The 26,783-nt window shown below is 41.9% G+C and overlaps 1 protein-coding gene across 1 annotated transcript in view; it reads right to left on the bottom strand.

Moving 5' to 3' along the window:
* LOC122653290 (uncharacterized protein At2g39920-like) overlaps positions 1–24,392 on the bottom strand; it is a 33,793-nt gene extending 9,401 nt beyond the window's left edge. Inside the window, exons 1-4 of the mRNA XM_043847268.1 lie at positions 24,196–24,392; positions 17,670–17,970; positions 1,695–2,139; positions 1,094–1,294 (exon numbers count right to left, since the gene is read on the bottom strand). Of these exons, the coding sequence (XP_043703203.1) occupies positions 1,094–1,294; positions 1,695–2,139; positions 17,670–17,718 (695 nt within the window). The 5' untranslated portion in view covers positions 17,719–17,970; positions 24,196–24,392. The remainder of the gene's footprint in view (positions 1–1,093; positions 1,295–1,694; positions 2,140–17,669; positions 17,971–24,195) is intronic.
* Positions 24,393–26,783: the final 2,391 nt, after the last annotated feature.

Below are 26,783 nucleotides of genomic sequence, written 5' to 3'. Positions count from 1 at the left end.
AGAGGTCTTCCCAGATCTCTGGGTAAGCTCAAAGTTAAGGGATGGGAAGATGCTAGGCACCCAGTAATGTAGGGCCAGGTCAAAGAACTGAAGAAGTTCTAACCTACAGTAGGATCATAGGCACTGTCAAAACAGCAAGTTATAAGTTATAACACCTAACCCAACACCAGAACAGTAGATAACACTTAACAGCCCAGACATTACGTTAATACGGTAGTATTGTTAACACTTATATATAGCCACAGGACTGATACAAGTTAGAGTCTCAAAAATATCCAACCACAGTGAACAATAGTAAGGCAAAATACTGCTGTCGGGAGAACACATGAAGCTCAAAATCAGGAAATAAGAAAGTACTCCAAAATAGGAAGTAGACCCCTCAGATGGGAAAGATTTCCCAATCGAGGGTAGAACACCTTGGGGGAACAAACACTTCAGATTTTATCCTCTCTCTTCTATTTTCAATCCTATTTTCTCTCTTTCCTATTTTCCCTTTTTTCCTATTATCTCTCCACTGTATCCGTGTACATATCAGATACCATTATGGCTGATGGGATTCCAGTTGAGGCTAGGTGGGATGCTTAGTCATATCTTCTTGTTCTGCTTCTTCCTTTATTCTCCATCAATACTCAATATAAATTCATAACTCCTAATCTAACCATCGGATTTACTTGATATTTTGATATCATGTTTGATAGCTTAAGTACTGTTGTTAGCCAGAATCTTACCTCTATAAGTTCAGTATTTTGTGAGTTATTTGAGTTCCTAGTATTTAGGATATTTAGTTGCTAGTTCTGTAACAGTGCTGGTTCTTGAGATCCAACAACTGGATCATGTCCATCTTTTGAAGAGTTGTTCCCTGCTATATTATCAACTTCATACCAGAATATTACATCCATCGGAGTTGTTGATTTACTGTAATTAAATATTCTTGAATTCTAGTTATTTAACACATCACTGTGATCCTGGTTATTCGAGTTCCTGAAACCTAACCCTTAGGTTTCTAGAAACCCATCAGAATCTGTTAGAAAAAGTATACTACAAGAATAATTAGTCACCAATTATCATATACCAAAGGGCGTGAGGAAATTACCTCATAATCAAAGAAGACCAGCCCCCATATCCTGCAACAATGAGGCTCTCTTGGACAGCATTCCACTGTTTCTCAGGCTTCCTGGTGATAAGAATCAAGGACCACCCACTAGCTTGAAGCTTCTTGTAAAATCCAAGAACAAGCATGTGATTTAGATGTTTCGCCTCTTCAGCCAATTCATTCTTGTCATGCTGACCAAGTCTGTCCCATAGCAAATATGGAAATTGTTGAAATTGTTAGCAGCGTTTAACTTTCAGTTGAATCATCACAATATAACAGGATATTCAAGGAAAGAATACAGAGGGTATTGATCTGAATCATGCGGTCAGAAGTAGAAACATTCCACAGGAACACTACGGATTAAGATACAACACTAAATGTAGGTGAATCATTATAGCTCATAGAAACCAAGAAAACAGAAATTTTTTCTGGAATGAGTTTTAAACTTATGTGAGTTGAAGAGCAGATCTTGTATAAGAAATTCTGACTTCAACGAAGTTGGCTATAATGAGGTACAAGCACAACAACAATCTTGAAATGAAGTGGGAGAAAGTGTCCAACAGCACTACAAGAGCAAGTTAACATGTCATTAGAAAATTACCGATTGTTCAATTGATGGGTACAGGGATTTGACAGAAAGATATCATCCAAATCGATCAACACGACATCCAAACCATCTTTCTCTGGCGCCAAACTACAGAAGTAGTTATCTGCCACCGACATAGTCAAGTTCAAATCTCTTAGATATTGACCTTCTTTGACATACTGGATGGCAAGTGTCTTACAAATTTTAGGAAATTCATCAGCTTCCAAGGCATTGAGCTCTGCATGTAGAGCAAAAACCTTGCAATAACTATAATCATCAGTTATTTTCTGAAGCTGAATAACTCCAGAACTCCTACTTTGACAGGAATGCAACATGGTAGCTAATGAAATAAGCAACGTGATGAACAAAAGCACAACTCCCACAATTGCACTAACAAATATAGTAGCCGCAAAAGATGTGATGAAGAAACCCGATTCCATCATAAAACTGCTTCCTATTTCTGCACAAAAAAAAGAGGAAGTACTTTTCTCAGTTTATCTAATTATGGGCAAGGATATTACTAATGAGGAAATCTGTAAAGACCACAGTATCACCAATATTCTCCAGATCAGCAGTCAGATAGACTTTATTGCATACAGCTGAACATGGTAGAGAAGTGAAGGCATCAAAAAGCACTATTTAGGGTGTTCTACAGAAAGGATATAATATGGTAAAATAAAATTTATTGATCTTAACCACCTAAATTGTGGCTTCTTCTAGGTAGTTGTGCATATCCTTTCTGAGCCACAGAAGGATTCCTCCAAGGACATATGGGAGGAATCTTTCTGAGCCATAGAAGGATTCCTCCAAGTAATTGTGGTTAAGATCAAAATCCCATATTCTACATCAAAATCCCATTATTTTAAGATGTAATTTTTAGTGGGTTAGATGTAGAATATAGGATTTTGATCTTTTTTATTCATTTTTTAACATTTGTATTTGCTTGTGTACAGAATTCTCATACAATGCACCACATGGAATCATGCATTAAAAAACAAAAAAGAGAAGAAAAAAGGGCTGAGACATAGAAGGCAATTGAAAATTTGAAACCCTCGACTCTGCCGGTCTTCTCTTACTCCTCCTTCTGGCAGTGGTGGTGATGTGGTCATTGCTGCTTCTGCTACTCTTTTTTTCTTCTTCTTCTTCTTTTCTAATTCCTTTTTCTTCTTTGCCAGCAGCGATGGTGGCGGCAGTTGCTTCTGTCTGCTTCTTCCATCTCCTCCTCCTTTCGGCAGTAGCAGTGATGTGGTTGCTGCTGCTTCTTTATTTTTTTTTCTTCTTCTTTTCTGGTTCTTTTTCTTCTTTTCCAGCAGCTATGGTGGTGGCAGTTGCTGCTGCTTCTTCTTTTTCGTCTCCAGGAATGGCAGACACGTTATATGTAGGGATGTAAACGGATCAAATTCAAATCAAATAGGACGATTCTGTAATCGAATTCATTTACAAATTCAATATCCAAATTCGAACCGTTTGTCCGCTGGAGACGTAGAAATACTTTCAATGCCGAATTCGACTACTTAATTGGATATTCGGAAAATATCCGGTTTCGAATGGTCACTCGTGAGGAACTGAAGATCAGAGGATGTAGCCGTTGCCATTGCCGCTGCTGCAGGCCATCTCGGCAGAGAGAGAGAGACCTGAGAAAAGGCATAAAGTGGTGAGTTCTTACGCAACACAGCGGAGGATACTGGGTGTTAATCCCTTCCCCAGCCCCTGAATTGTTCATGCAAGTTGCAAGAGCGAGGATGTTAATTCCACATCTTCTTCCTCCCTTCTCACCTTTTTAATCGATTTATTACCCATTCCAACCCTTCTCGGCTCATCTTAATAAGAAAAAGATCCAGAGATATACATCCATCAAAGAATATCTCATACTACAATCGGATCACAACCAAAATATTCCCATAACAACTTTGATATATTATATAATAACTAAATACATAATAATTAACAATGAAAAAAAATGAAGAAGATAAGGTCAAAAGACTGAAAGCCTCAACCCCAATCTCAGTATCGGAATAGATCTGCAGAGCATAGGAGAAGTGACCGAGATCAGAAGTGGGAGAGACAAAAGTCTTCTCATCTACGTCAGGAGATTCATTCTAAGAGAGAAAGATTAGAAGAGCAATCCGAAAGTAAGAGCCCTTAAAGAAACGAAGATGGCATGAACAAATGGGGCTGCGTCGAAAGCAAGAGCAGTGCCGGAAGCTTCAACCATGAGGATTACAGCTTCAATGCCTCCATTTTCATTTTTGTCTATTTTCTGTCAGAGAGAAACTACGAGTTGTCTCGAAGGCTGAAGAGAGAAATTGCAGAGAGCCGATAGCAAGAGAGAAGCTTCAAGAACCATCAATGTTAGTAAGATATATTTTTTTTTTGGGTGAATAAAAGTTCATTACCAAAGAGAAAGAAAACAAGAAGCCCCCAGAATACAGGGGGAGAAAGGGGGAGAAGAGAACAACCTACAATACATAGGGCTAACCGACCCCCTAGGGAGAATGGGAGAGAAGAGAAGAAGGGAGACCCCAGGAAGCAACAATGAGCCTGTTCCTTGGGGAATTAACACAAGAGGAAGAAGGAGAAGGGGAGGAGGATTTGGAGCTAACATCGAAAGAGATGGAATCCCAAATCTGCCTGAAAGACCTAGAGTTGGAAGTCCATCTCCTAATGTTGCGCTCCATCCAAATATGCGAGATTGTAGCCCCAAAAGCCAACAAACCAATTCTATCACAAATCGAATTGCCCCAAAAGCTTGGACGATCCACTTCCACTCACTCTGAAGGGCCAAAACCCTTCTTCTCCTAGGCCAGCATTTGATGAGGATTCTGGACCAAACTGAAGCAGAAAAAGGGCATTCAAAGAACAGATGATAAACCGATTTGGAGCCATTCCAACATAGGCAGCAAGCAGGCGAGACATTAAGACACCGATGGATGAGGAAAGCCTGAGTTGGAAGACAGTTTGAAAGCGTGTGCCAAACACAAAAGCTATGTCTTGGGATATGGCCTTTGAACCAAGCAACCTTGAACCAATCAATAGAGGGGCCTCTAGATCTCAAGTGATTCCAAGCCGATTTGGAGCTGAAGATACCTGAGGCTGAAGGAGTCCAACAAACCAGGTCCCTAGAATTTGGATTCCTCCCGATCAAAGGAGGGAGAGAGTTCCAAATAAAAGCAAGCTGCGGGGAAGGGGGGGGAGGCCAGGATCCAGAGGAGATGATGTCTACGGCTGTTGAAAGTCTGTGGAGACCAGCCCTATAAATGTTCACTAAGGGAAGGAAGATGCCCAAGGGATGCCAATGATCAAGCCAGAGTCTTGTCATGGAGCCATCAGCAACCTTGGTAGTGATAACTCCAAGGGCTAAGGTTCTCCATTTGAGAATGTTTTTCCAAACCCAAGAAGCATCCGGAGAGCTGCTGACAGTCTAGATAGAATCACTTTGAAGGAATCCTGAATAGATCCAATCCACCCAAATACTGTTGTGCTTGGCTGCAAGCTTCCAGATGAGCTTAAGAATTCCAGCCTTGTTGACCTCTTTAATTCTTTTTAATCCAAGACCCCATTCTTTCTTAGGCAGACAAACACAGGACCAACTGAGAGGGCGGAGGAATCTAGAAGATTCGATACCTGTCCAGAGATAGCCACACATGAGAGCTTCAATGGCTTTAATGATGGATTGGGGGAGAACAAAAATCCGGACCAATAAGATATTGTTTGTTCTTTCCCCGAGAGAGAAAGATATTGCACTACCTGAGTGGCTGTCAACCTATCACTTCGTTGTCTTGTGATTAAATGTTAATCAATTCTTCCACTTTCTTTTATTATTTTATTTCTCCCCCTTTGTTGTTATCACCTTAATTTTTTAACTGTAGAAAACCTAGGACCTGTAACCAGTAACCTTAGAGAGAGAAGAGAAGAGAGAAAAGAGAGAATGAGAGACTAATAACTTGTTGTACTCATTAATAGGTAAACCCCTCTATTTATAATAGAAGAGAAATTGCAAAGAGACTAAACTAGGCAATGTTGGACTAAAACCCACATAGTCGACATAAACTTAATAATATAAGAAGAATAAAACTACCTCCAAAAAGACCAGAATACCCCCACGGTATTCTGGAGTACATATTCCAACACTCCCCCTCAAGCTGGATTATACAAATAAGAGAAGAAGGAAAATCCAGCTTGAACTAAATAAAAAAAGAACTCCATAATGATACTAACACTCCCCCTCGAGTTGGCGCATACAAGGTACTAATGCCCAACTTGAATAAAATGGGAAAAACTAAATTGCAGTAGAGTCCAGCTTGACATATGAATGCAGCTTCCAAATAAACCTTCAAGGACTTGAAAAAATAGATCTTCAAAACTTGGACAAACATGATCAGCAAACCAGGACTGGAATGTCTTCCAAAAAGGCAGCTTTCAACGATCTTCAATAGCTATCCAGTGATGAATCTCAGATTGTCATAGTGACAGAATCTTGAAGTGAAATAACAGGAGCAGCAAGCAGCAAACTGGATCAGGCAGCGGAAAAAACTGTATCAACCCAACTGAAATCCTCAAATAGGCAACAACCAAATATCTTCAATATTCTTCAATACTTCAATCTCCCCCTTACAGCAAACTCAACCCAATAACAAAGTAGATACCCATTGGAAATGGTGAAAACTCTGATCTTCTATGTTTTACGCCAAGTGTTCCTGCAAGTTCTGCTTCTACAATGTCTGCAGGTGTACTATACATAATCCCCCCCTCACGTGTAGTACACGTGGACATAACGGAGATGATGTAAGAGATAGGACAAAAACATAATATTCCAGAATTTTCCAAGAGGTGCTAAGGGTAATGGAAAAGGAAGAAATGGCAAATTAGAGAATACCATTAACTTCCAAAGGGGTTATGGGTATATGCCAAAGGTATGATTTGGGAGGTGGTCAAGTGAATTAGAATTATTGAAAGGGAACGGTGTTGGAAAAAAATGATGGCATGGCTGTAATTTGGTGAAAATCCACTTTTAAATACAATCCAAGCCAAAGGGCAAACTAGTAATAAACCAGAATTTTCAAGGGTCAATTGGGTAGTCAAATAGGGGAGTGTATTAAAAAGTAATGGCAGTTCCGTAAATAACCAGAATTTACCATGTAGAAAACCTAGGGTCGACATAAACTTAATAATATAAGAAGAATAAAACTACTCCCAAAAAGACCAGAATACCCCCACGGTATTCTGGAGTACATATTCCAACAGTAACATTAAATATATCACTTCAATGATGTACAATCAATCAATATTATATATATATCAATCGACATAATTAAAACTTTGTGGGAGTAATATCCGATCAAATATTGGGATAACCAAATTCATATCTGATTGATTTTCGGACGGATACGGATAACTACCGGATAGTGATTTTTCAAATACGAATATCTTTAAACGGATACGACTGCGAATCAAATTCAGATTTTCAACAATCCATTGACATCCCTAGTGATATGCATGTACTTCATCTTCCCCTTTTTTTTTTCATAAATCCATTCTTTACTCCCCTCCCCCCAAATTTCTCCCCTGGATTTCAAGTCTGAGCGCCTAAAACACTAGGCAACCAGTCGCCTAGGACCTTGAAACATGCCTTGTCACCTAGGTGTGGACGACCCTTGACAACTATGCATTCAACCCAACTTACAACTGCAATTGATGATTATAAATAGGGAAAAACGCATTCTCACGGTCCCATTTGGTAAGCTTATCAAATGATCCACTCTCATTGTGTCAAGTGGACAGACAATGTGGCCATTCCAACCATTGGATAGAGAGGAAATGGACTGGATTAGCTATCAGTCAAATTTTACTCAATTCAATCAAATGCACCCTATGTATGCTCATGCATGTATAGTATCAAGTATCAATATGATTTGGATTATGGCTGATACGTGTCAAGATTGGACATTTCGATATGATACAGAAGCAATACATAAAAGATCTATGTACAATACTGATATGGTATCGATAGGAGCCAATACGAGACCGATACACTAGATACATATCTTTCCAAAACCTTGAAATCCCATTTTTTTTAAAAATCATAAAAAAAAAACTTCTTCCCACTGATTTTTTTGCCAAAACTGGTGGAGGGCCAGTTAGGAAAAGGGGAGAATCTGAGAAGAAACTCGGAGTTGCAAGGGAGAGAGGAGATCACACACTCACACAGGGCAAACCCAACCAAATTCTATTCAATTCTGTCTTTCTCGTTGGATACATGCAAATACATAAAAGAAAATAACAAGACTCGTAATTAGACTCTAAGACTGAAACTCTACCTATCTATCTCCTATGTATCTTACCCAAAGCAACATAAGAAATTAAGACATAAAAAGACTACTTTCAACCCTTGTTGGACCAAAAACCCTGGTTGGACCGGTTGTCTTGGTTTGGGTTTCCAAACTCAATCATGATGGTCCAACCAGTCAAGTGTTACTGCGCCAAAAACTTAGGTGGATCCCATCTACAAGCAAAAAATTGCACTAAAGCTTATCAAAGTGGTTTTTCTTGCTTGTTTTTGCCAAGTATCACATTTAAACTGGAAAATTTGGATTATCTTGACTGATTCATGATTTATAATGTACATTATATCTGTTGCTAAGTATTTATTATTAATAGTTACATATTATTTCAGGTTTTTTTTAATATGTTACTAGTTGAGTGTAATATGGTGAATGTGCATATACTTAATGTATGTTAATACTAAAATGTATGTTTATACTTACATATTGAAACTCAACGTATGTTACTTAATGCTAAAAAGTATGCATATACTTACATATTGATCGTTCGGTTTAGACCTTTAAGGGTTACTTCAAGCCAGTATCCTAATATGCAAATAGGTTTTTCATTTTCAAATCTTCTTACTTAATAATTGCTTCTTATTACATTTTACTGGGTCTGATATTCAACTTGCCAATGAAAATTTGGATCACATAGATGCTGTGAAGACAGATAACCTGAACAATGATAGGATATCATTATTTATTGCTTTTTTATGTTGCACAATGCTTAAAACACATGTTTTGCATGTATCATAAGCATATACATGTGTATCAAAGCATATCTAGCGTCTCTCCAACACGTCTCTTAAAACCAGCTTTTTGATACACTGCCAGATGCCGATACTTGACACCTTGCATGCACGCCTATAGTACAGTACTCTAACCACTATTGTGCATTCTCTATGGTCCTGAGTTTTCAAAGCTCTATTTAATCACTTGGCAAACTTGACACATGAGCAGAGAACGTTGGGTCTAGCTGCCCACAAAATTTGGGCCCCCATCCAATCTGCCACGTGGCAGATATTTAGCGGTTTTGATAAACTTATCAAAATGGTCATGCCCGAAAGGTTTTGCCCAAATAAAAAATAATAATTTATGCAAGAGTATTCAGTTGTTTAATCCCCCTTTTATTGAAACATTTGCCTTTTTTCCACTGTATTTACACCCATGCACCAACCCTCCTTGGAAGCTATAGGTGGGAAAGCTTGAGCAAATGTCTTCATTTTGCAACCTTGCTCCGTGCAACAATTGCCTTCTCTCCCATATATCTAATCTCTCAACAGCCCACCCCCCACCGCTTATCCATCTTCCTCCAAAATATTCTTCCCCTTGAATGGATAAATCAAAATCAAAAATCTTATTGATAATCTATTGAGGGTCATGGATTATGCACTCTTATTTCCAGCATACACTATTTAATGGAAGTTTAAGACTACTCTGCCCTATGTTTGCATGTCTCCCTTTATTCTCACCCTCCTCATATCTTCTAAATGCATCATTTTCACCATTCCTTCCTGCCATTTCCAACAACAACAAACAACAAACTCGGCCTTATCCCAACTTAATGGGGTCGGCTACATGGATCCAAACAGAACGAAGTAGAGAAAGCAGAGTTCTAACCAAAAAAGGGAAAGAAAAGATGGGGAAAGAGATGAGGAATGAGAAAAGAAAAAGACAAATGAAAAATAGTAAGAGGAAAGAGGCACAGCCCAGCACGTCAGGAGAAACTCAGCTAAATGGGGTCTGCAACATGGATCCTTGCCCTCCAATAGGCTCTGTCCGAGGTCATACTTAGTACAAGACCTAGACTATGCATGTCCTTCCTCACCACTTCGCATATGGTCATTTTAGGTCTGCCCCTAGTTCTTGTAGCTCCCTCAATTGGAATCATATCACCCCTTACTGGGGCGTCGCTAGGCCTCCGGGGAATATGACCAAACCACCTTAAACGACTCTCTCGGAGCTTGTCATTGATCAGGGCAACTCCCAACTCTGCTCTTATACGTTCATTTCGTACTTTATCATTCCTTGTTTTTCCACACATCCATCTTAACATCCTCATCTCTGCTACATAAAGCTTATCAATATGACACTTTTTAACCACCCAACATTCTGCCCCATCAGTCCTATAGAACTTTCCTTTAAGCTTTAAAGGAATACAGCAGTCACACAGCACTCCGGACGCACCTCTCCACTTCATCCATCCCACTTTAATTCTCTGTGAAACATCATCCTCTATGTCATCTTCTTTATTTATGATTGACCCTAGATATCTAAAATAGTCACTTTGCGGTATCTCTCTTTCCTCAATTCTCACCATGGAACAATTTTTTTCTTTATTATATGTTCTCTAGAACATTCATCTCCAGTCTCCACCCACACCACTTTTTTTTCCTACACAGATTTGGGTGGAAATTGGAGGTGGCCTAAAGTCGTTTGGATGAAATGGTGAGAAAAGAATGAGTTTTTGAGAACTAATTGCCATTATGGGCCCACGTGGAAGAGAATGGCACAACAAGATTCCTTCAGACTGCCCCTTCTCATTGAAATAATGCTCACTATTGTGATTAGATTTTTGTAAGAAATATTATTTGACGGTTTGTGTTGCAAGAGAATTAAGATATTGCCTGGAACATGATAGTTCTTAAACATTTTGTTTCAGGAAAGCTATTATTTGTTCTTCTTTTTTGCTTTACGTTTTAACTTTTAATTATATCATAATCATAATATCTTAAAGAGAAAGATAAAAAAAAATAAACAAATAAAATTATGGGTTTTGATGAATTGGAAAAGTGACTTGTGTCTATAGAGGACACAGTCGATCTTATTTATAATAAACTGAGGAATGTTCTAGAGTGTGTACAGGACAGAAATACCCCTACGGACAATTCTACTCTTACAAACAAACCCAAATTACAACACCCCCCCCCCCTCAAGTTGGTGCATAAATATCCTGCATGCCCAACTTGCAACCAATAGGGTTAAACAGTTTACTAGGTAGCCCTTTTGTAAATACATAATCAGCCACTTGATCATCAGATTTGACCAAAGGTGTGCAAATCAGTCCTTGTTCGAGTTTCTCCTTGATAAAATGCCTATAGATCTCGACATGCTTTGTGCGGTCGTGTTAGACAGGATTGTGTGCAATACTAATGGCTGACTTCTTATCACAATAGAGCATCATAGGTAAGGGTACTGGAACAGCCAAGTCTTGCAAAAGAGCCTTAAGCCACATCAACTCGCAGATGCCATGAGACATGGCACGATATTTAGCTTCAGCACTTGATCTGGCTACAACTGATTGCTTCTTGCTTTGCCAAGTGACTAAGTTACCTCCGACGCGCGGATATTCTGCATTCCCAAATCTGAAGGAGGCCTCGGCATTCGCCGCATCCGTGATTCCAACACTGTGGGTATTCTGAAGCTCATTTGGAAAATCTCCTCTACACATGACTCTATCTGGGTTAATTGGGTCTACTCCCATCTTCTCAATAAGGACTCCATTTGGACTGTCCCCATCATTTCCGACTCTTCTTGGATCTGGCGCAAGATTCTTCTCCTCCGCCCCCTTGCCCTCACAGCCACCTCCACTGCTATTGTTGATGGATCAACCGCTTCCCTTTGGCTTGTCTCTGGCACCCTCTTGGGATTCTCTACAATGTCCTTGGTGCCAGATCGATCTACTCCTCTGGCATCCCCAAATCAGCCCCCCTCTCCCACATCATTTCCATTGGCTCCTGGTTCCCCCCCCCCCCCCCCATCCCCCTACATCCCTATCCTCTCCCAGATCTGGCTGTCCCTCCCCTCCCCCCCAGCTTCTGCCGATAAGGTTATTTGGCTCCCCTCCTCCAACGGCCTTTTCAGCTTTAGATCGGCTTGGAACTTAGTTCACCACCACAACTCCCCTGTCCCTTGGCTCAAACTTGTCTGGTTCATAGGCCTCATCCCTCGCCATAGCTTCACGGTCTGGAGAACCCTTAGCCTTTGTCTCCCAATCCAAGCCTTCCTTCTCCACCGCAACATTAATGTCTCCCCCCTCTTGCATCTTCTGTTGGAATGGTTCTGAAGACACTGCTCACCTTTTCTTTGCCTGTCCATTCACTTCTACCATCTGGAAAAAAACCCTTATGCCCATTTGGCCCCGCTGCAGGAGACCTTTGCCCTTTGATAGAGAATGGCTCTGAATGGACATGACCTTCAAAGGTTGCTCTCTCTACAACACTATTGGGAAGCTTGTGTTTGGCTCCGCTATGTACCACATATGGATGGAGAGGAATCTTAGGAGATGGACATCCAACTCTCGGTCCTTCGACTTGATTTGGAAAGCCATCTCCTTTGATGTATCCTCCAAGCTCAGCTCCATCCACCATAGATCCTTCTCAGATACCCCTGGGAACAGGCATATTGTTGCCTCCTGGGCCTTAGATAGCTCTCTTTTGCAGCCCCCTCCTCCCTCTTAGGATGGCTTGAGGCTTGCGCTTTTGCGCTCTTGTATCTCCCCCCCCTCCTTGTATATCCCCCCCTTGTTTCCTCCCCTGCCCCCTCCTGGGGTTTGATAATATATTTATTCACCAAAAAAAAAGTTCCCTTCGACCAAGGTACAATAGCCAGAAGTGGACAGTCTATCATCGGGAGAGCTGGCCCAATCTAAGTCAGTAAAAGCCTCAACCCAAAGGTTATCGTGAGGTATAAAAAGAATCCCTTTACCACTTGCTGCCTTCAAGTATCTCTGAATTCGAACTACAGCCTCCCAGTGTGAGGAGTATGGATCATGCATAAACTGGCTGACCATACTAACTGCAAAAGTGATGTCAGGACGCGTGTGGGATAGGTAGATCAATTTCCTGACCAGGCGTTGGTACTGACCCTTATCAGCAGGTTCTCCTATCTGACTAGAGAGACAAACATTAGCCTCCACAAGAGTGTCTGCTGGTTTACACCCTAACATACCAGTTTCAGTCAACAGATCCATAGTATACTTCTGCTGAGAGAGGAGTACACCCTTGGTTGAGTAAACAACCTCAACACCAAGAAAATATTGTAGCTGCCCTAAGTCCTTGATCTCAAATTCTTGGCCAAGGTATGATTTGAGGCATGCTATTGCTATCTCGACAGTGTCATCGCCAGTCACCACTATATCATCAACATACACGATCAGAATGGCAATCTTGGACCCTGTATGCTTGATAAACAGGGTATGGTTGGCATTGGATTGTGAGTAACCAAAGAGACCATCGCATTGTGAAACCTACCGAACCATGCCCGGGGAGATTGCTTCAACCCATACAAGGCATGTTTGAGCTTACATACTTAAACAACAGTTTCCGGACTAGAGAAACCAGGAGGGACATCTAAGTACACTTCTTCCTCGAGTTCCCCATGTAGAAAGGCATTCTTTACATCAAGTTGTTGTAAAGTCCACCCAAGATTAACAGCACAAGATGATTACCCGAATAGTGTTCATTTTTGCAACTGCTGCAAACGTCTCCTGATAGTCGACGCCATATATCTGTGTAAATCCTCGAGCAACCAGCTTTGCCTTATAGCGGTCTATTGTACCATCAGCATCATGCTTGACTGTAAAAATCCATTTGCAGCTGACTGTCTTTTTCTGAGGAGGAAGACTCACCAAGTCCTAAGTACGATTCTTTTCCAGAGCCTGCATTTCTTCTACCGTTGCTGCTGTCCACTTTGAATTTTTAAGAGCTACTTGCCAATTCTGAGGAATGGAAACAGAAGACAAAGAAGACACAAAGATACGAAATGATGGGGAAAGACACCCATACGACACCACCTTAGAGATAGGGTGTTGTGTACAGGCTCTAATCCCCTTACGGTGAGCAATAGGAAGATCAAGAGAAGGATCAAGAGGTAAATCTAAAACAATGGACTCAAGAAAGAGATTACCAGTATCAAGAGGAGTCTGATCTGACGTAGGGTTTGGCAATTGGCGAGGTAAAGTTGGCGCAGCTGTGGTAGGCTCTATTTGCTGTTGTTGTCTTGTTGAGGCCAACGATGGTATACAACCTGATTTGAAGAAAGAGGCACATAGGCTGAAGGTTTATGGGCCCTGGTTTGGAGGATCGAATGGGATAGTCATAGGAGCAGCCAAAGACTTATCATATGGCAGATCATCACCACCACTAGAAAGATTATAATCATTACCACCACTAGAAAGATCATCATCACCACCACCAGAAACCCGAGAGACTCCCACTGGAGGAGATGCCATAGAAAAATAGGGTGTGGATTCATCGAAGACCACATCCATTGTGACATACATGCGCCGTGTTGGAGGATGGTAACAACGGTATCCCTTCTGAGTGGGAGAGTACCCCACAAATACACACTTCAGTCCCCTTGGTTCCAATATGCTAGGATGTTGATGATTCCGAGCATAGCACACACAACCGAAGACCTTTGGGGAAACAATGAAGGTCGTCGATCCTTGAAGGGCCTGAAGTGGTGATATAAAATCCAGCACACGTGTTGGCATCCGACTGATTAAGGAGGCAGCAGTAAGAACAGCTTCTCCCCGGAATTGTAAAAGCACATGCATCTCAAAAAGTAAAGAGTGAGCCACCTCAAGTAAGTGACGGTTCTTGCGTTCAGCCACACCATTTTGGGCAGGTGTAGCGTCGCAGCTGGTTTGATGCAGGATGCCATGTGTATCAAGGTATGACTGAAAATCATTATCAAGATATTCCTTCCCGTTGTTGCTACGAAGAATCTGAATGATGGCCCTGAACTGAGTACGAACCAAGCTGTGAAAAGACTGAAAGCAAATAAACACCTCACTTTTGTGACGCATTAGGTAGAGCCATGTAACTCGAGTGTGGCAGTCAATAAAAGAGACAACATTTAAAACCAGAGACAGAATTACAGCGGGCTGGACCCCATACCTCCGAATGAATTAACATAAAAGGAAATGGACTTCTATTATTTGAAACTGACTATGAGATACGGGTTTGCTTGACTAAAATGCAAGCTTCACAATTTAAATCCTTGGAATTACAACCAGAAAATAAAGTGGGACATGCTTTAACTAAGGTCCCCACAGGCGGGTGACCTAAACGCCTATACCAAAGAAGAGAAGAGGGAACAGCTGAAGTAGATTCGGTTTGGTGAGCGTAATAGGGTGGAGAAGTCGTCACCTTGTCGAGCACATAAAGACCACCACTAGCCCTACCAGAACCAATCGTTTCCCCTGTGGCCAGATCCTGAAACAAACAGTGAGAAGAAAAAAAAGGTTACCTTACAGTTTAAATCAGCAGTAAGGCAACGAATGGAAAGAAGGTTGCTAGCAAAATTAGGGACATGGAAAACATTCTTCAAAGTTAAACGAGAGGTGCATGCAATGGACCCTTGACCAGAAACAGAAGAAAGGGACCCATCTGCAATGTGAACCTTTTCTTTACCGGAAAGAGGAGAGTAACTGAAGAACAAACTAGATGTACCGGTCATGTGATCTGAGGCGCCCGAGTCAATAATCCAGGGACGAGGAGCCACAGATGCACAACCAGCAAAAGAAATACCTGAATTAGTGAATGAACCTGAGGGTAATAATGTAGAAGAGGATGCAGTGGCAGGATTGGCAACGGCAGGTGGATCCAACTTTGTTACCAATCGGCGGAGCAGCATAGTAACCTCATCAGGCATAGGAGAAGATGCAGCAGAGGAAGCAGCAGGGGCTGGTGAGTCAGCCTCAGTAGTTTCAGACAGATGTGCAGAGGGCTTGCCACAACCACGACTACGACCCTTATTAGGACCATCGGTAGGATGGCTGTGAAGTTTCCAACAGAATTCTTTGGTGTGCCGCTCTCGGCCACAATATTCACACTTGATAGGAGGTTTATCTGAGATAGGGCGATCAGTGGAGCGAGTAGTACTGACTTGAGAAGGTGCAGTTGAGCCGGAGATAAGAATTGATTGCTCAAGCGCAGCAGGTGCAGAAGACGGAAGCATAGCAGAACGGCGAGTATCTTCACGTCGTACCAAAGCATAAGACTGCTCCAAAGTGGGAAACTGGTCGCGACTAAGGATCTGTGCACAGAGTGGATCATATTTGATATTCCACCATAAGACCAGCTAAGAAATCATAGACACACAACTTGTCTTTCCGTTTCTGAAAGGCAATAATATCGGTAGTTGTGGAACACTAGAAGTCATCATAATAGTCCAAGGATTGCCAGAGAGAGCGCAACTCAGAGAAATATTGAGACAAGGTTCGATCATGCTGCTTAGTTGCATGAAGCTTTTGTTGGAGTTCATAAACGGATAAACCTGAGCATCGTTAACGACTTGGGAATAGGTTGCCTAAGCTGCCTTCCAAATCTTGGCAGCAATGTCCAAGAGCATATAGCCATCAGCAATCTCTGGCTGCATGCTGCTAAAGAGAAATGACATAACCAGGGAGTTGGCGGAGCTCCATTTTTCAAGGTCAGATTCAGCAGTGGGTTTAGTCTTAGCCCCAGTAAGATAGCAAGAGTAACCACGAGCATCAATGGACAGAAAAACTGATCTGGACCATCGCAGATAAGTTCCCCCATCAAGTTTAACAGCTCACGGGGGAAAAGTTGGATAATGAGAGCCACCATTGTCACCGGCAGAAGAACCACTACTAATCTCTGAACCACCAGGCATTCAGATTGGACAGAAGAATTCAGGAAATAGTTGAAAGAATCGACTTTTAAAGATAAAGACAGGTTTTAATAAGGTTGGATAAATAAAAATTGAAGCCAAACAGAATGTTGGAAAAAAACGATACCAACCAAAAAATCTGAGAACTAGAAAAAAAAATCGATGAGGCAGGGAAAGTCTGGATCTCAGAAAAAAAAATTAAACCAAAGGGATGGTCCTTCACTTCATTGCATAATAGAAGGAACCAAAAAAAGAGAGGGAAAAAAACCAACCCTCAGTGGCTTAGAGAAAGGCCACCGAGGTAGGTGGAGATGGAGACGCTAGGTGTGAGAGTGACTAGAAGAGGGTGGTAGGGATGAAGGGATGACGCTAGCTGTAGAAGGTGGCAGGCGGCACAGAAAACGAGAAAAAAAGGAGAGGAAGAATAATCGTGGACTAGGGTTAGGGCTTCCTAGTTTGACCTTTCCTGCTTTGATACCATGTTGGAATCGCTTCCTCTAAAAGGATGACCTTGTAGGAAAGAGAGGAAACAATATGTATATCATACAAGAGCTCTAACACGGCGGACTATCCAAAGAGGGACACGGGTGGATAAATAATTTCAACACCTATCCGCTCCCAGTGGGACTCGATACCGTGACCCCTGCCTGCTCTGATACCATGTTGAATTGGAAAAGTGACTTGTGTCTATAGAGGACACAGTCGATCTTATTTATAATAAACTAAGGAATGTTCTAGAGTGTGTACAGGACAGAAATACCCCTATGGACAGTTCTACCCTTACAAACAAACCCAAATTACAACAGGTTTTTATTTTTTTATTTTTTTAAACCCTTAGGATGATTATTTGTCACAATAACTAATACCGAAATAGCATTACAGTTTACTTTTCAAGCCCCAATCTGTTTGCATACAATGAATTTCTAACTGCATTCTAATCACTTCATTCAATATGATTGTCATCAGAGAATCCAAATGACACTAACTAATAAGACAAGGAAGCATCAAGTGAATAAGGTTTACATACCAGAACCTCCGGTACTTGAAAAACTCTCGGATGAGTCACCACGCTCCATTTGATATAAAGAAGAAATGGGAATCAAACCGTACAATAATGGCCCAAGTAATCTACCGGAGTAAATAGATTACTGAAATGGAATGTAAGAGACAGACTGAACCAATTCCCTTCACACAACGGAAAGGATCAATAGAAATGTACCAATTCATATCATGTTTCTTGCACTCATTACGATGTAGGCAATCAAGAAAATCCTCAGTAGATGTGCTATCTCATCCAAGCCATCCACACCCAGTCTCAGATTCTTTGCCTGTCACATTGATCAAATTTGGGAAAATATGAGAAAAGTAACAATTTTTTAATTGAAATGAAAAGTTTCAATGATCATCATGAGTGGAATAATTTCTTATGGAATTGCTTTTCTATTCCATTGATGTGCTTATTATGTAAAAATACAGTCTCAGCAGCAGCCCCCTTGCATCCTTTTAAGAATGCAAACCCAAAAACAGCCTCTTGGAAAGGCCTTACCCTCAGAAACAGGAAGTAGATAACCTAGTCCCAACTGCAAGTTTTGCTCTCACCCAGTTACCCACCTCTGCATTGATTGCCTATTGGCACCCCATGAAGAAACCACCCAGGCCATTGGTCCCCAAAATTGCATCGGTCATGCAATTATTTTTTTCTTTTTCAACCCCACGATTTCAGGGTGTAGGCTGCCATCCAGAATTCTATGAGCATCCCAGTGCACAAGGCTCCTGCTACTGCAGGGTCTGCAAGGGGCAAATGTACTCAGCCTTACCCCTGCTTCACAGGAGAGGCTCTTTCCAAGTTTTGAACCCGCAACCAACAGGTTGCAAACTTGCAATAGCGCAACTTAACCATTGTGCTAAGGCTCGCCATCCAGATTTCTATGAATATAACACCAATCAACAAGAATTTCACTTTTTTTACAATCACCGGCGGGGATTTCCAGATATATTACTCAAAAGAAAAAGCATCATCACAACCTATATTGGTCAGGCAATTTAACCATCTAATTGTATTTTTCTCCAAATAGTGAACTGATTGAATTATTAGAAACCAACCCCAACAGGTGCAATATAATGTGGTTTAAATTCATCCAAGGGGGTGAACATGCAAATCAATGAGGGCAGTAGTCTCGTCTACCAGTGCTATTGAAGCTGCTGCTGGTCCTATATTTCTCCCAGAATTTGACACGATACACAAAGGTAAACCTTTCCTCCTCATTGAGTGCTGTTAACATTATGTTCTGTGTCTCCTTCCCCTCCCAGAGTGCCGTAACCACCCATAACGCTCCCACTTCCCTACCTCTATCCCCCCAGACCTACAGTCCTGTCCCCCCCCCCTCAGAGCCTCCCCCTTACTCTGCTGAAGATGTTGTTGATGTTGACGATGACATTGAGGATAACGCGGCCCTCTCAAGGTCCAACACACTGGTAGGCTATATTCTGCCAGGGAAACTCTCCCGCAAACAAGCTGTGACTGATGCTTTGCCGATGGCCTGGAATACCAGATTCCCTGTTGAGGTATCCCCACTGGAAGCCAACCGCTACCTCTTCCGCTTCCACCAACTCACCGACCTGCGGAATGTATCGGACGAAGGTCCATGGTCGGTGTTGGAGAATCTTCTCCTGCCTGAACATTGGCGTGAGTCACATGACGAATGTAACTGGAGCTTCCAGCATGCTGGGTTTTGGGTCCAAATACATTCAATCCCTCTTGATCTCCTTTCCTTGGAGTTTGCTCACCAACTTGCTGCTACAATGGGAATCCCTCAGAAAGCCATGCTTATCCAGGGTATTCAATACGGAGATAAGAGTCTAGTACTTCCGATGTCAAATTTTTTTGGATATTAACAAACCCTTGCACCTTGTCATCTCTCTCCGATGACCTTCAGGGGCACTTACTAAGGTCACTATGAGATACGAGCAGCTTCCAATTTTCTGCTACATAAGTGAGATTATCGGCCATGATGACTCATGACGTACTGTGATGTTTGCAGAGCCACAACAAAACCTCCCCACGGGTCCGACTGCATTCTCAGCTTCTGGAAATGTTCCCCGCTGCTTCGGCTCTCATCTGAGGGGTTCGCCACTGATAAACCGATTGATGGAGCAAGCTACTAACCTCATGCACAAAGGCTCTGAGTTCTTTTGGCATTGGTCCTTCCCACCACCTCCAAGCGGTAGCCATGATCTTAGACGAAGCTTGGGATCCCCTCCCGTGGCCGGAGAAGAAGCACAAATTGCCTCAAGTGAGACCACTAACAAGGTCATTATTCCTTTGCCACATGTCTTTACACAATTACACTAGGCTCTGCATCCACACCATACAACCTCTGAAGCACTTTGATGCCATGCAAATCACTACTTCACCCCCTAACAGTCTGTCCTCTGCCCCTCAGCATGCCTCGTCCTCTACAATCATCCCTATCTTGGATCCACCACCTAATGATTCCATGCATCACCCACCTCAACCACCGTTCCAGCCCTTGCCATCTGCAACTCATTCCCATCACATGGCCTCACTCATTTCACAATTGCTTACCCCAAGTGAACAAGTGTCCCCTCCACCTCACTTGAACTCCCAAAATGACCTATCCCAAATCTTGCTGATGTTACTGCTCCATCTCACAAACTTTTCAATTACTAGACCAGGCCCACTCAATCATTCTATTCAGGACACACATTGCCCATAGCTAAAACCCCCTATAACCTCAATTCATAGGACCCATAACCCAACCCATCTTCACCCCTACCCTCCTAGAATCTCTTATCCTGACCCATTCCCACTTCCCAATATCACAACTCAATCCCAGCCCACACCTTGTTTCTAGGCTGGAATCCTCCCGAAAACCAACTCCTGTCCCATGAATCTCTCTCACCTCAGCCCACAAGTATTCCTCTTAGCCATACCCCACCTGACCTGTCCCCACACCTCAGAAAGTTCACTCCACCGGAGTAACAAAAACACCAAACAAAGGCTGTCCAGTGACTCTATGCAGATGAAAGCCATAGCAAAAAGGCAAAGAAGCACTTCTAGGATTGTGCACAATGTTCAGGCTAAGCAAGCTCAAGCAGAAGAGCATTTTTTTAATGTTGGACCCCGTGGAGGCTGGAGAAATACAACCCCATAGGCGGAAGTGAGGATTGCTAGATGGAACTGCAGAGGGCTGGGGAGGCCTCTGACAGTTTGTTTACTTCTGAACCTCCTCAAATCTGAGAAGCCGGATATACTTTTCTTGATGGAAACCAAATGTGGAAAAAATAAAATGGACCGTTGATGCAGTATCAAGCCTAAAGAAGATCCCTCATACTGTTTTGGTCCATATCAGAACTAGACCAACCCGCATGGACAAGAACCAGCCTCAATTAAGCCCAGCCATGGGTTAAGCTGGCCAGGGTTAGTCCCTGCGATATTATTGCTGGTGGGGGCCCACAAAGTCGACTCCAAAGAGCCACCAGACTTGAGTTTAATTTTCTTAAAGTGTCTTTTAATATTCCAACGCGTTTTTTCATTTTCCTAGGCTTTGTTAATGAGTTGATTTCTTTTTCTAGGTGCTTTAATTAGACTTTTCAGTTTTTAAGTTGGGTTTTTTAAGTTCCTATGTAGAGTCCAAAAGTTTGTGTTAAGTAATTAATTTTACTTGGTATTAGTTTCTAGATAATTTAATGTTTTATTGGAGTTGGCTTCTAGGTGATATGCTCGAGTCTAAGAGTCATTTTTATTTTCTTTATATACTCATGTAATCCAACAATGAAAGGAAGATTTACAGAATGAATTGAATATTGGATTTCATTGGAAATCAGCAAGTGCGTTTGATCACCTTCTATCCCTCCCCTCTCCCTGATCTCATTTTTCTTTCTCTCTCCTATATTTTCTTCCCCGTATCTTCTTTAACTTCAGCCTATCTTCTTCTTCTTCTCTTGAACCTACACCATCATCCACTAAACCGGCAACTTCATCTGACCTTTCATCTTCTCCATCACCTGCGGTTACCTTTTCTCCCTCTTTAATTCTATTTGTTTTACCCTCTTATTTCAGATTTGATCCATTATTTTTCAGATCTAATATTTCGTCTGCGTCAACCGTATTTAAAGAAAGTTGCATATGAACAGCTGTTTCTCAGTGCATCCGATCGGATCAGCAGGGGTTATCTATTCTACGGAAAGATATAATCAAGGTGGAAATTTTTTTTCTCTGATTCCCGATTGATTGATGGTTCAGCTTTCTAGACAAATGATCCCACCTTCTACCCCACTTGTGTCTATGGGGACCTAGTTAGGTCCCAGAGGCAGAGGGTGTGGGATTCCATCATTAGCTTGAGTCAAGGTAGGCAAGAAATGTGGTCGTGTAGGAGAATTCAACTCCTTTCTCTCATGGCAGGAGGATGGGGGCAACGGTAGAGGTGGTAGAGATATTCATCAATTCAGAAATATGGTGGAAACTTGTTGTCTTCTTGACTCGGTAGCTCATGGCTCCGTGTTTACATGGAGTAATAAAAGACTTGGATCAGCTAACATAAGAATTAGGCTTGATCGTGCCTTTTGCAGCATGGAGAACCTGTTTTGTAGAAGCAATTGTCCTCGCAAAAGTAGCTATTGGTTCCCACCATGCTCTCCTTATTGTGGATACTGAAGGCCAGCCCAGCAAAGGGAATCGCTCCTTTCGATTCGAATCGATGTGGCTAAGACACCCTGACTGCAGACACGTAGACTGCATGGGCCACCCCTCAACCTGGCCCTTATTCTTCTATCCTTCACAGTAAGCTATCCCACTGCAGGGACATTCTGCGGAAATGGAATATGGAAACCTTCGATTACATTCAAACAAAGGTGCAATGGCTGAAAGTGGAATTGGCTGAGCTACAGAATCTACCCATTTCAGCTGCCTCTCAGGCAAGAGAAAATGCACTATTCTCACTAAACCGAATCTTTAAATCGAAGATGGGTAACTAACCTCTTTGAATGAATCTGTTACTAAGCCGACTCTGTGCCCGCATTTGTAGACTGCATTGTCGATACTGAACACAGTAACAACACTGCTTCTTATTGTGTGAAAAGAGGACCTCACACTCAAAACAGCAAGGAGGTCTTTCTCTGATCCTCTATCTGCTACCGGCTCTGCTCAAAGCCGGGAGCTCATCTCAAAAAATATAGGGGAGAGCCAAGGTGCAACCGCTTAGCTTAGCCCAAGGAAGATTCAGAAAACACTAGCGAAGAGAAGCCCCTCTCTTTAGCTGGGACTGCCCAAAGAAAGCGGCAATAGAATCCTATCGCTTACGAAAGTACTTCCTTCAAAGATGATAATAAAAGTGAAAAGAAAGGGCTTTAGCCACGAAAAAGCTTGAACAAAGGCCTATGAAGTAAGCCTTAAATAGCGAGTGAACTTAGAACAACACAATACATATCAAAATCTCTCGATGAAGCCCTTGCTTATGAAGAAGAGCTTTGGCTCCAGAAATCGAGAATTCGGTGGCTCCAAGGAGGTGATCAGAATACAGCTTTTTTCCATGCTAGTTTAACTCAAAGGTGTCAGCAAAATCGTAAAGTTGAAGCTTCCATCTGGGAACTAGACGGCTGTGGAGTAAGAGGTCCATAAGGAAATCTCAGCTCATTATCAAAACGTATTCAAATCTGAAGGTAGTGATGAGATTGTCATGGGTGTAGTGCTTCAGAAAATTCAACCGACCATTAAAATGAAGATAATCAAGTGTTATGCTCTCTCCCCATGCTGGAGGAAAGAAATCAAGTAAGGCATTGCTAGCTATGGGCCCCCTTAAATCCCTAGGTGTTGATGGCTTTCCTCCCATTTTCTTCCAAAATTTTTGGCAGTTAACACACTTGGGCCTCTCTGCTTTTGTTACTAGTTTTGTCTCCATAGTCCATAGGTACTCTGCCCCCTCACTGCAATGATATACTCATCTGCCTCATTTCAAAGCTGGGGAATCCGGAGGTGGTCGACCAATTCAGGCCATTAGTCTTTGCAGTGTGGCTGTGAAAGTTGTCACAAAAATTTTGGCAACAAGGATGAAGACTGTGCTGCCCCAAATTATCTCTCCCTCTCAATCAGCATTTATCGGTTATTTAAGTGGCCGAATTACTTAAGTATTCCTCTCTAGTTTTAAGTTTTAACATCTGAGGAAAATTGGGAATCCGGAAAAGAAGAATCCAGCTTTCTAAGACTTGGAAAAGTCCAGTTTTCAGAATACACGTCATCATCTAATACATTGGACAATAGATACAGAAAGTTTTGTGACCAGAAATACAGTGTGGCTTTTACTTTTCTTTTGGGATCAAATCAAGGGTTTTGTTCTGCCATGTTACAACAACATTTTTTTGATAGGTAAGATTATTTCATTAACGAAAATGGAGATTTACATCCTGTAGCAAATACAATAATCTGCATCATTGTACATTAATCAGCATGGAATTGTGAAGGGTAAAGAATAGTTTCATCCATCCCTAGTACAATATGTAATGAGATGAACTGAGGAATAGAAGAAAAGATGTACCTTAGAGCGAGATTGAAGAGGCTGTGATTCATGAACCAAGTTGCAGTTACTCTGGACATAGAGTCCACAGAGAGAATCCGGGAATGTAGAGATACTGCCATGGATTGACCAACTAAGGCTTTATATCTACAAAAAATCTAATTTGGTATACGCATGAAGAATGAGATCGGTTAAATAGTCCGATTACGATGCGGGTGAAGTAAGGGTTTAGAGCGGAATCCCTGGCAATGGCGTCACTGGTTGGTCTTTCGAAGTATGAGAACAAGTGTGTCTCTCACACTCCTGTAGCCATGTATGCCATGGCTCATGTTATTGGGGGTTATTAAAATCAGAGGTGCCAATAGTTTATTGTGCAGAAGACAAAACAGTCGAGCGCAATGCTGTCTCTCACAATTCAGGTGCAGCTTCGCGGGAGAGAAAACCAACGTTGATCACGCGATTCACCAGAGCCAGATGTGTGGAGCGTGGCGAGAGCATCAAGCCCGGAAGTGAAAAGATCTCATTTGGCTACTCCGCCTCAGGAAGCGAGGTCCCGTGATCAAACCATTGAAGCTGTATAATTTTTTGGGGCCACCCACCTAAGGCTCACTAGGGCCCAGAAGCTCCTAGTTCGTGTGTGGCGTGAGAGTCATGTATGAGCCCAAGGGGGATTTAGTTGGTCTAAAATCGGATACCCCTCCTGTCTCCCAAAAAATAAAAAGAGATCTCATTTGGCTGGCTTATTTATTTATTTATTTATTTTGATGATGATAAGAGAAATGGCTTATTTTGATTCATTGACATTCATGGTATTAAAGATGCTACATGGTAGGGGTGTAAGTTTGGCTATATTCGGGCAACATGGTAGGGGTGTAAGTTTGGCCCTGTCAGCCCTGAGTCCGAATAGGGTTTGGGCTGGATTTTTCAACCTTAAGGGTGGGTTAGAGTTGGAATTTTCGAGCCCTGGGTTAGGGTCGCGTTGGGCCAGGATTGAGGCCTAGAGTAAGCCCGGCCCAATCCTGTGTTAGGTTATCATACATTACAATTTAGTGTTTACATATTACAATTTTTGTTTAGCATCTAATTATCTATTTGTTTACCCCAAAAAAATTCTAATTATATATTGAATGAAAGTATTTAAAATTTTACAATTGGACTAAGTTTTTTAACCTAAAGAATATTCTAATAGTCAATTGAGCACAAAACAAACCAATACCCAATCACATGTTTCTCATTTTTTTTAAGGCATAGGAAGACGCAAATGAAAAAAAAAAAACTAGTCAGGTTTAGTCGCAAAAATAGGGTCAATCAGGTCCAACTCGGTCTAGCCAAGCCCAATCAAGGCAGGGTTGAGCCCAGAAAGGTTGGGCCTGGGCTGAGATATCTCAACCCGACCTAGGGCCGTGCTGGGCTTGGGCTGAGCTAAAGGAACTTAGGGTTGGGCTGGGGTTTTAAAAAACCCGGCCTTGTTTCACCCCTACTACATTTCATTATGCTTATGAACTTTGAAAGATACAAAGTTGAAGACAAAGTTGAAGTCTTCGCTGTTTTACATATATGTTTAAGTTTTAGTTTTACATTTAGGGTAAAGCTGTTTGTAACCGAGGTGGTTACAATTGATTGTTGTAACCAATTTTATCTTTTCCTTTTTATCCTTTGTTATGTTTTTTTATTCTCTTTTTTAGCGAAAATATTTCTGTAATTTCACTTTACCTCTCCCTCTCTTCTTGCAACACCCATCCCTTTCTGCAAGCATCCCTCCCTACAACTTTGTCCTTCCCAATCCTTCGTTGTAATTGAGGCTTATAATAGGGAGATCGAAAATAAGAAGACGGATCTGCAAGCCATTGCGACTATCTCTGTTTTGGCATTGTTTCTAGTCCTATCAAGTCCGAGTGATTTTGTTAAGAGCGGAAGTTTTGCAACTCAAATGGGTTCTGTCTGTATGCAAAAGAGTCGTCTTTCATTGTTCCACCCACTTGAGTGTGGTTTTGTGGCGTAGAAAAAGGAAAACTGAACCTATCTTCATATTGAATGGTGACTCTACGAGCTAGTTGCCAAAGAGGGAGATCTAGAGTGATTGGATTTCCCGAAACATTATATTACAGACTTTTTGTTGGTTGGAAAGAAGAAAAGCGAGCTTCCACAGGCGCCGAGGCCAGTTGAGAAAGATAGCAACAACAGCGGTGCTGGTGGAAGCGGCGACGATGCTGCCGGTAGTGATGTTGTTTTTGCTGTAGGTATATAGGTAGGTGTGGATGCGAGGGTGCAGTTAGGAGTGAAGAGGAAGCAACAACGCATCGACGCCCGTAGCAGAGGAGGTAAAGGAGGGACAAGATGAGGGAGTCAGCAATGAAGGTGTAGAGGGCAAATGGAGAGCGGCCTAAATTCGAGGAAGGCTTTTAGAAGACGTTAGGGAGGAAGAAAAGGGTTCGAAAGATACCCTTGCTTGGGTCTCTCTTGCAAAATCACATCATTGGGTCTTTTATTATGATGCCACGTCATTAGATGGAGGGCAGAATGGTCTGGTTACAAAGTCTATTTGTAACCTGCTTGGTTACAAACAGACTCACCCTTACATTTATTAGGTGTTATTATTTCATTTATTG

Source organism: Telopea speciosissima, chromosome 2 (genome assembly GCF_018873765.1).
Source record: "Telopea speciosissima isolate NSW1024214 ecotype Mountain lineage chromosome 2, Tspe_v1, whole genome shotgun sequence".
NCBI classification, from domain to species: domain Eukaryota; kingdom Viridiplantae; phylum Streptophyta; class Magnoliopsida; order Proteales; family Proteaceae; genus Telopea; species Telopea speciosissima.
The sequence above is the reverse complement of the archived record's forward strand: the minus strand, read 5'-3'. Positions and strand labels throughout refer to the sequence as shown.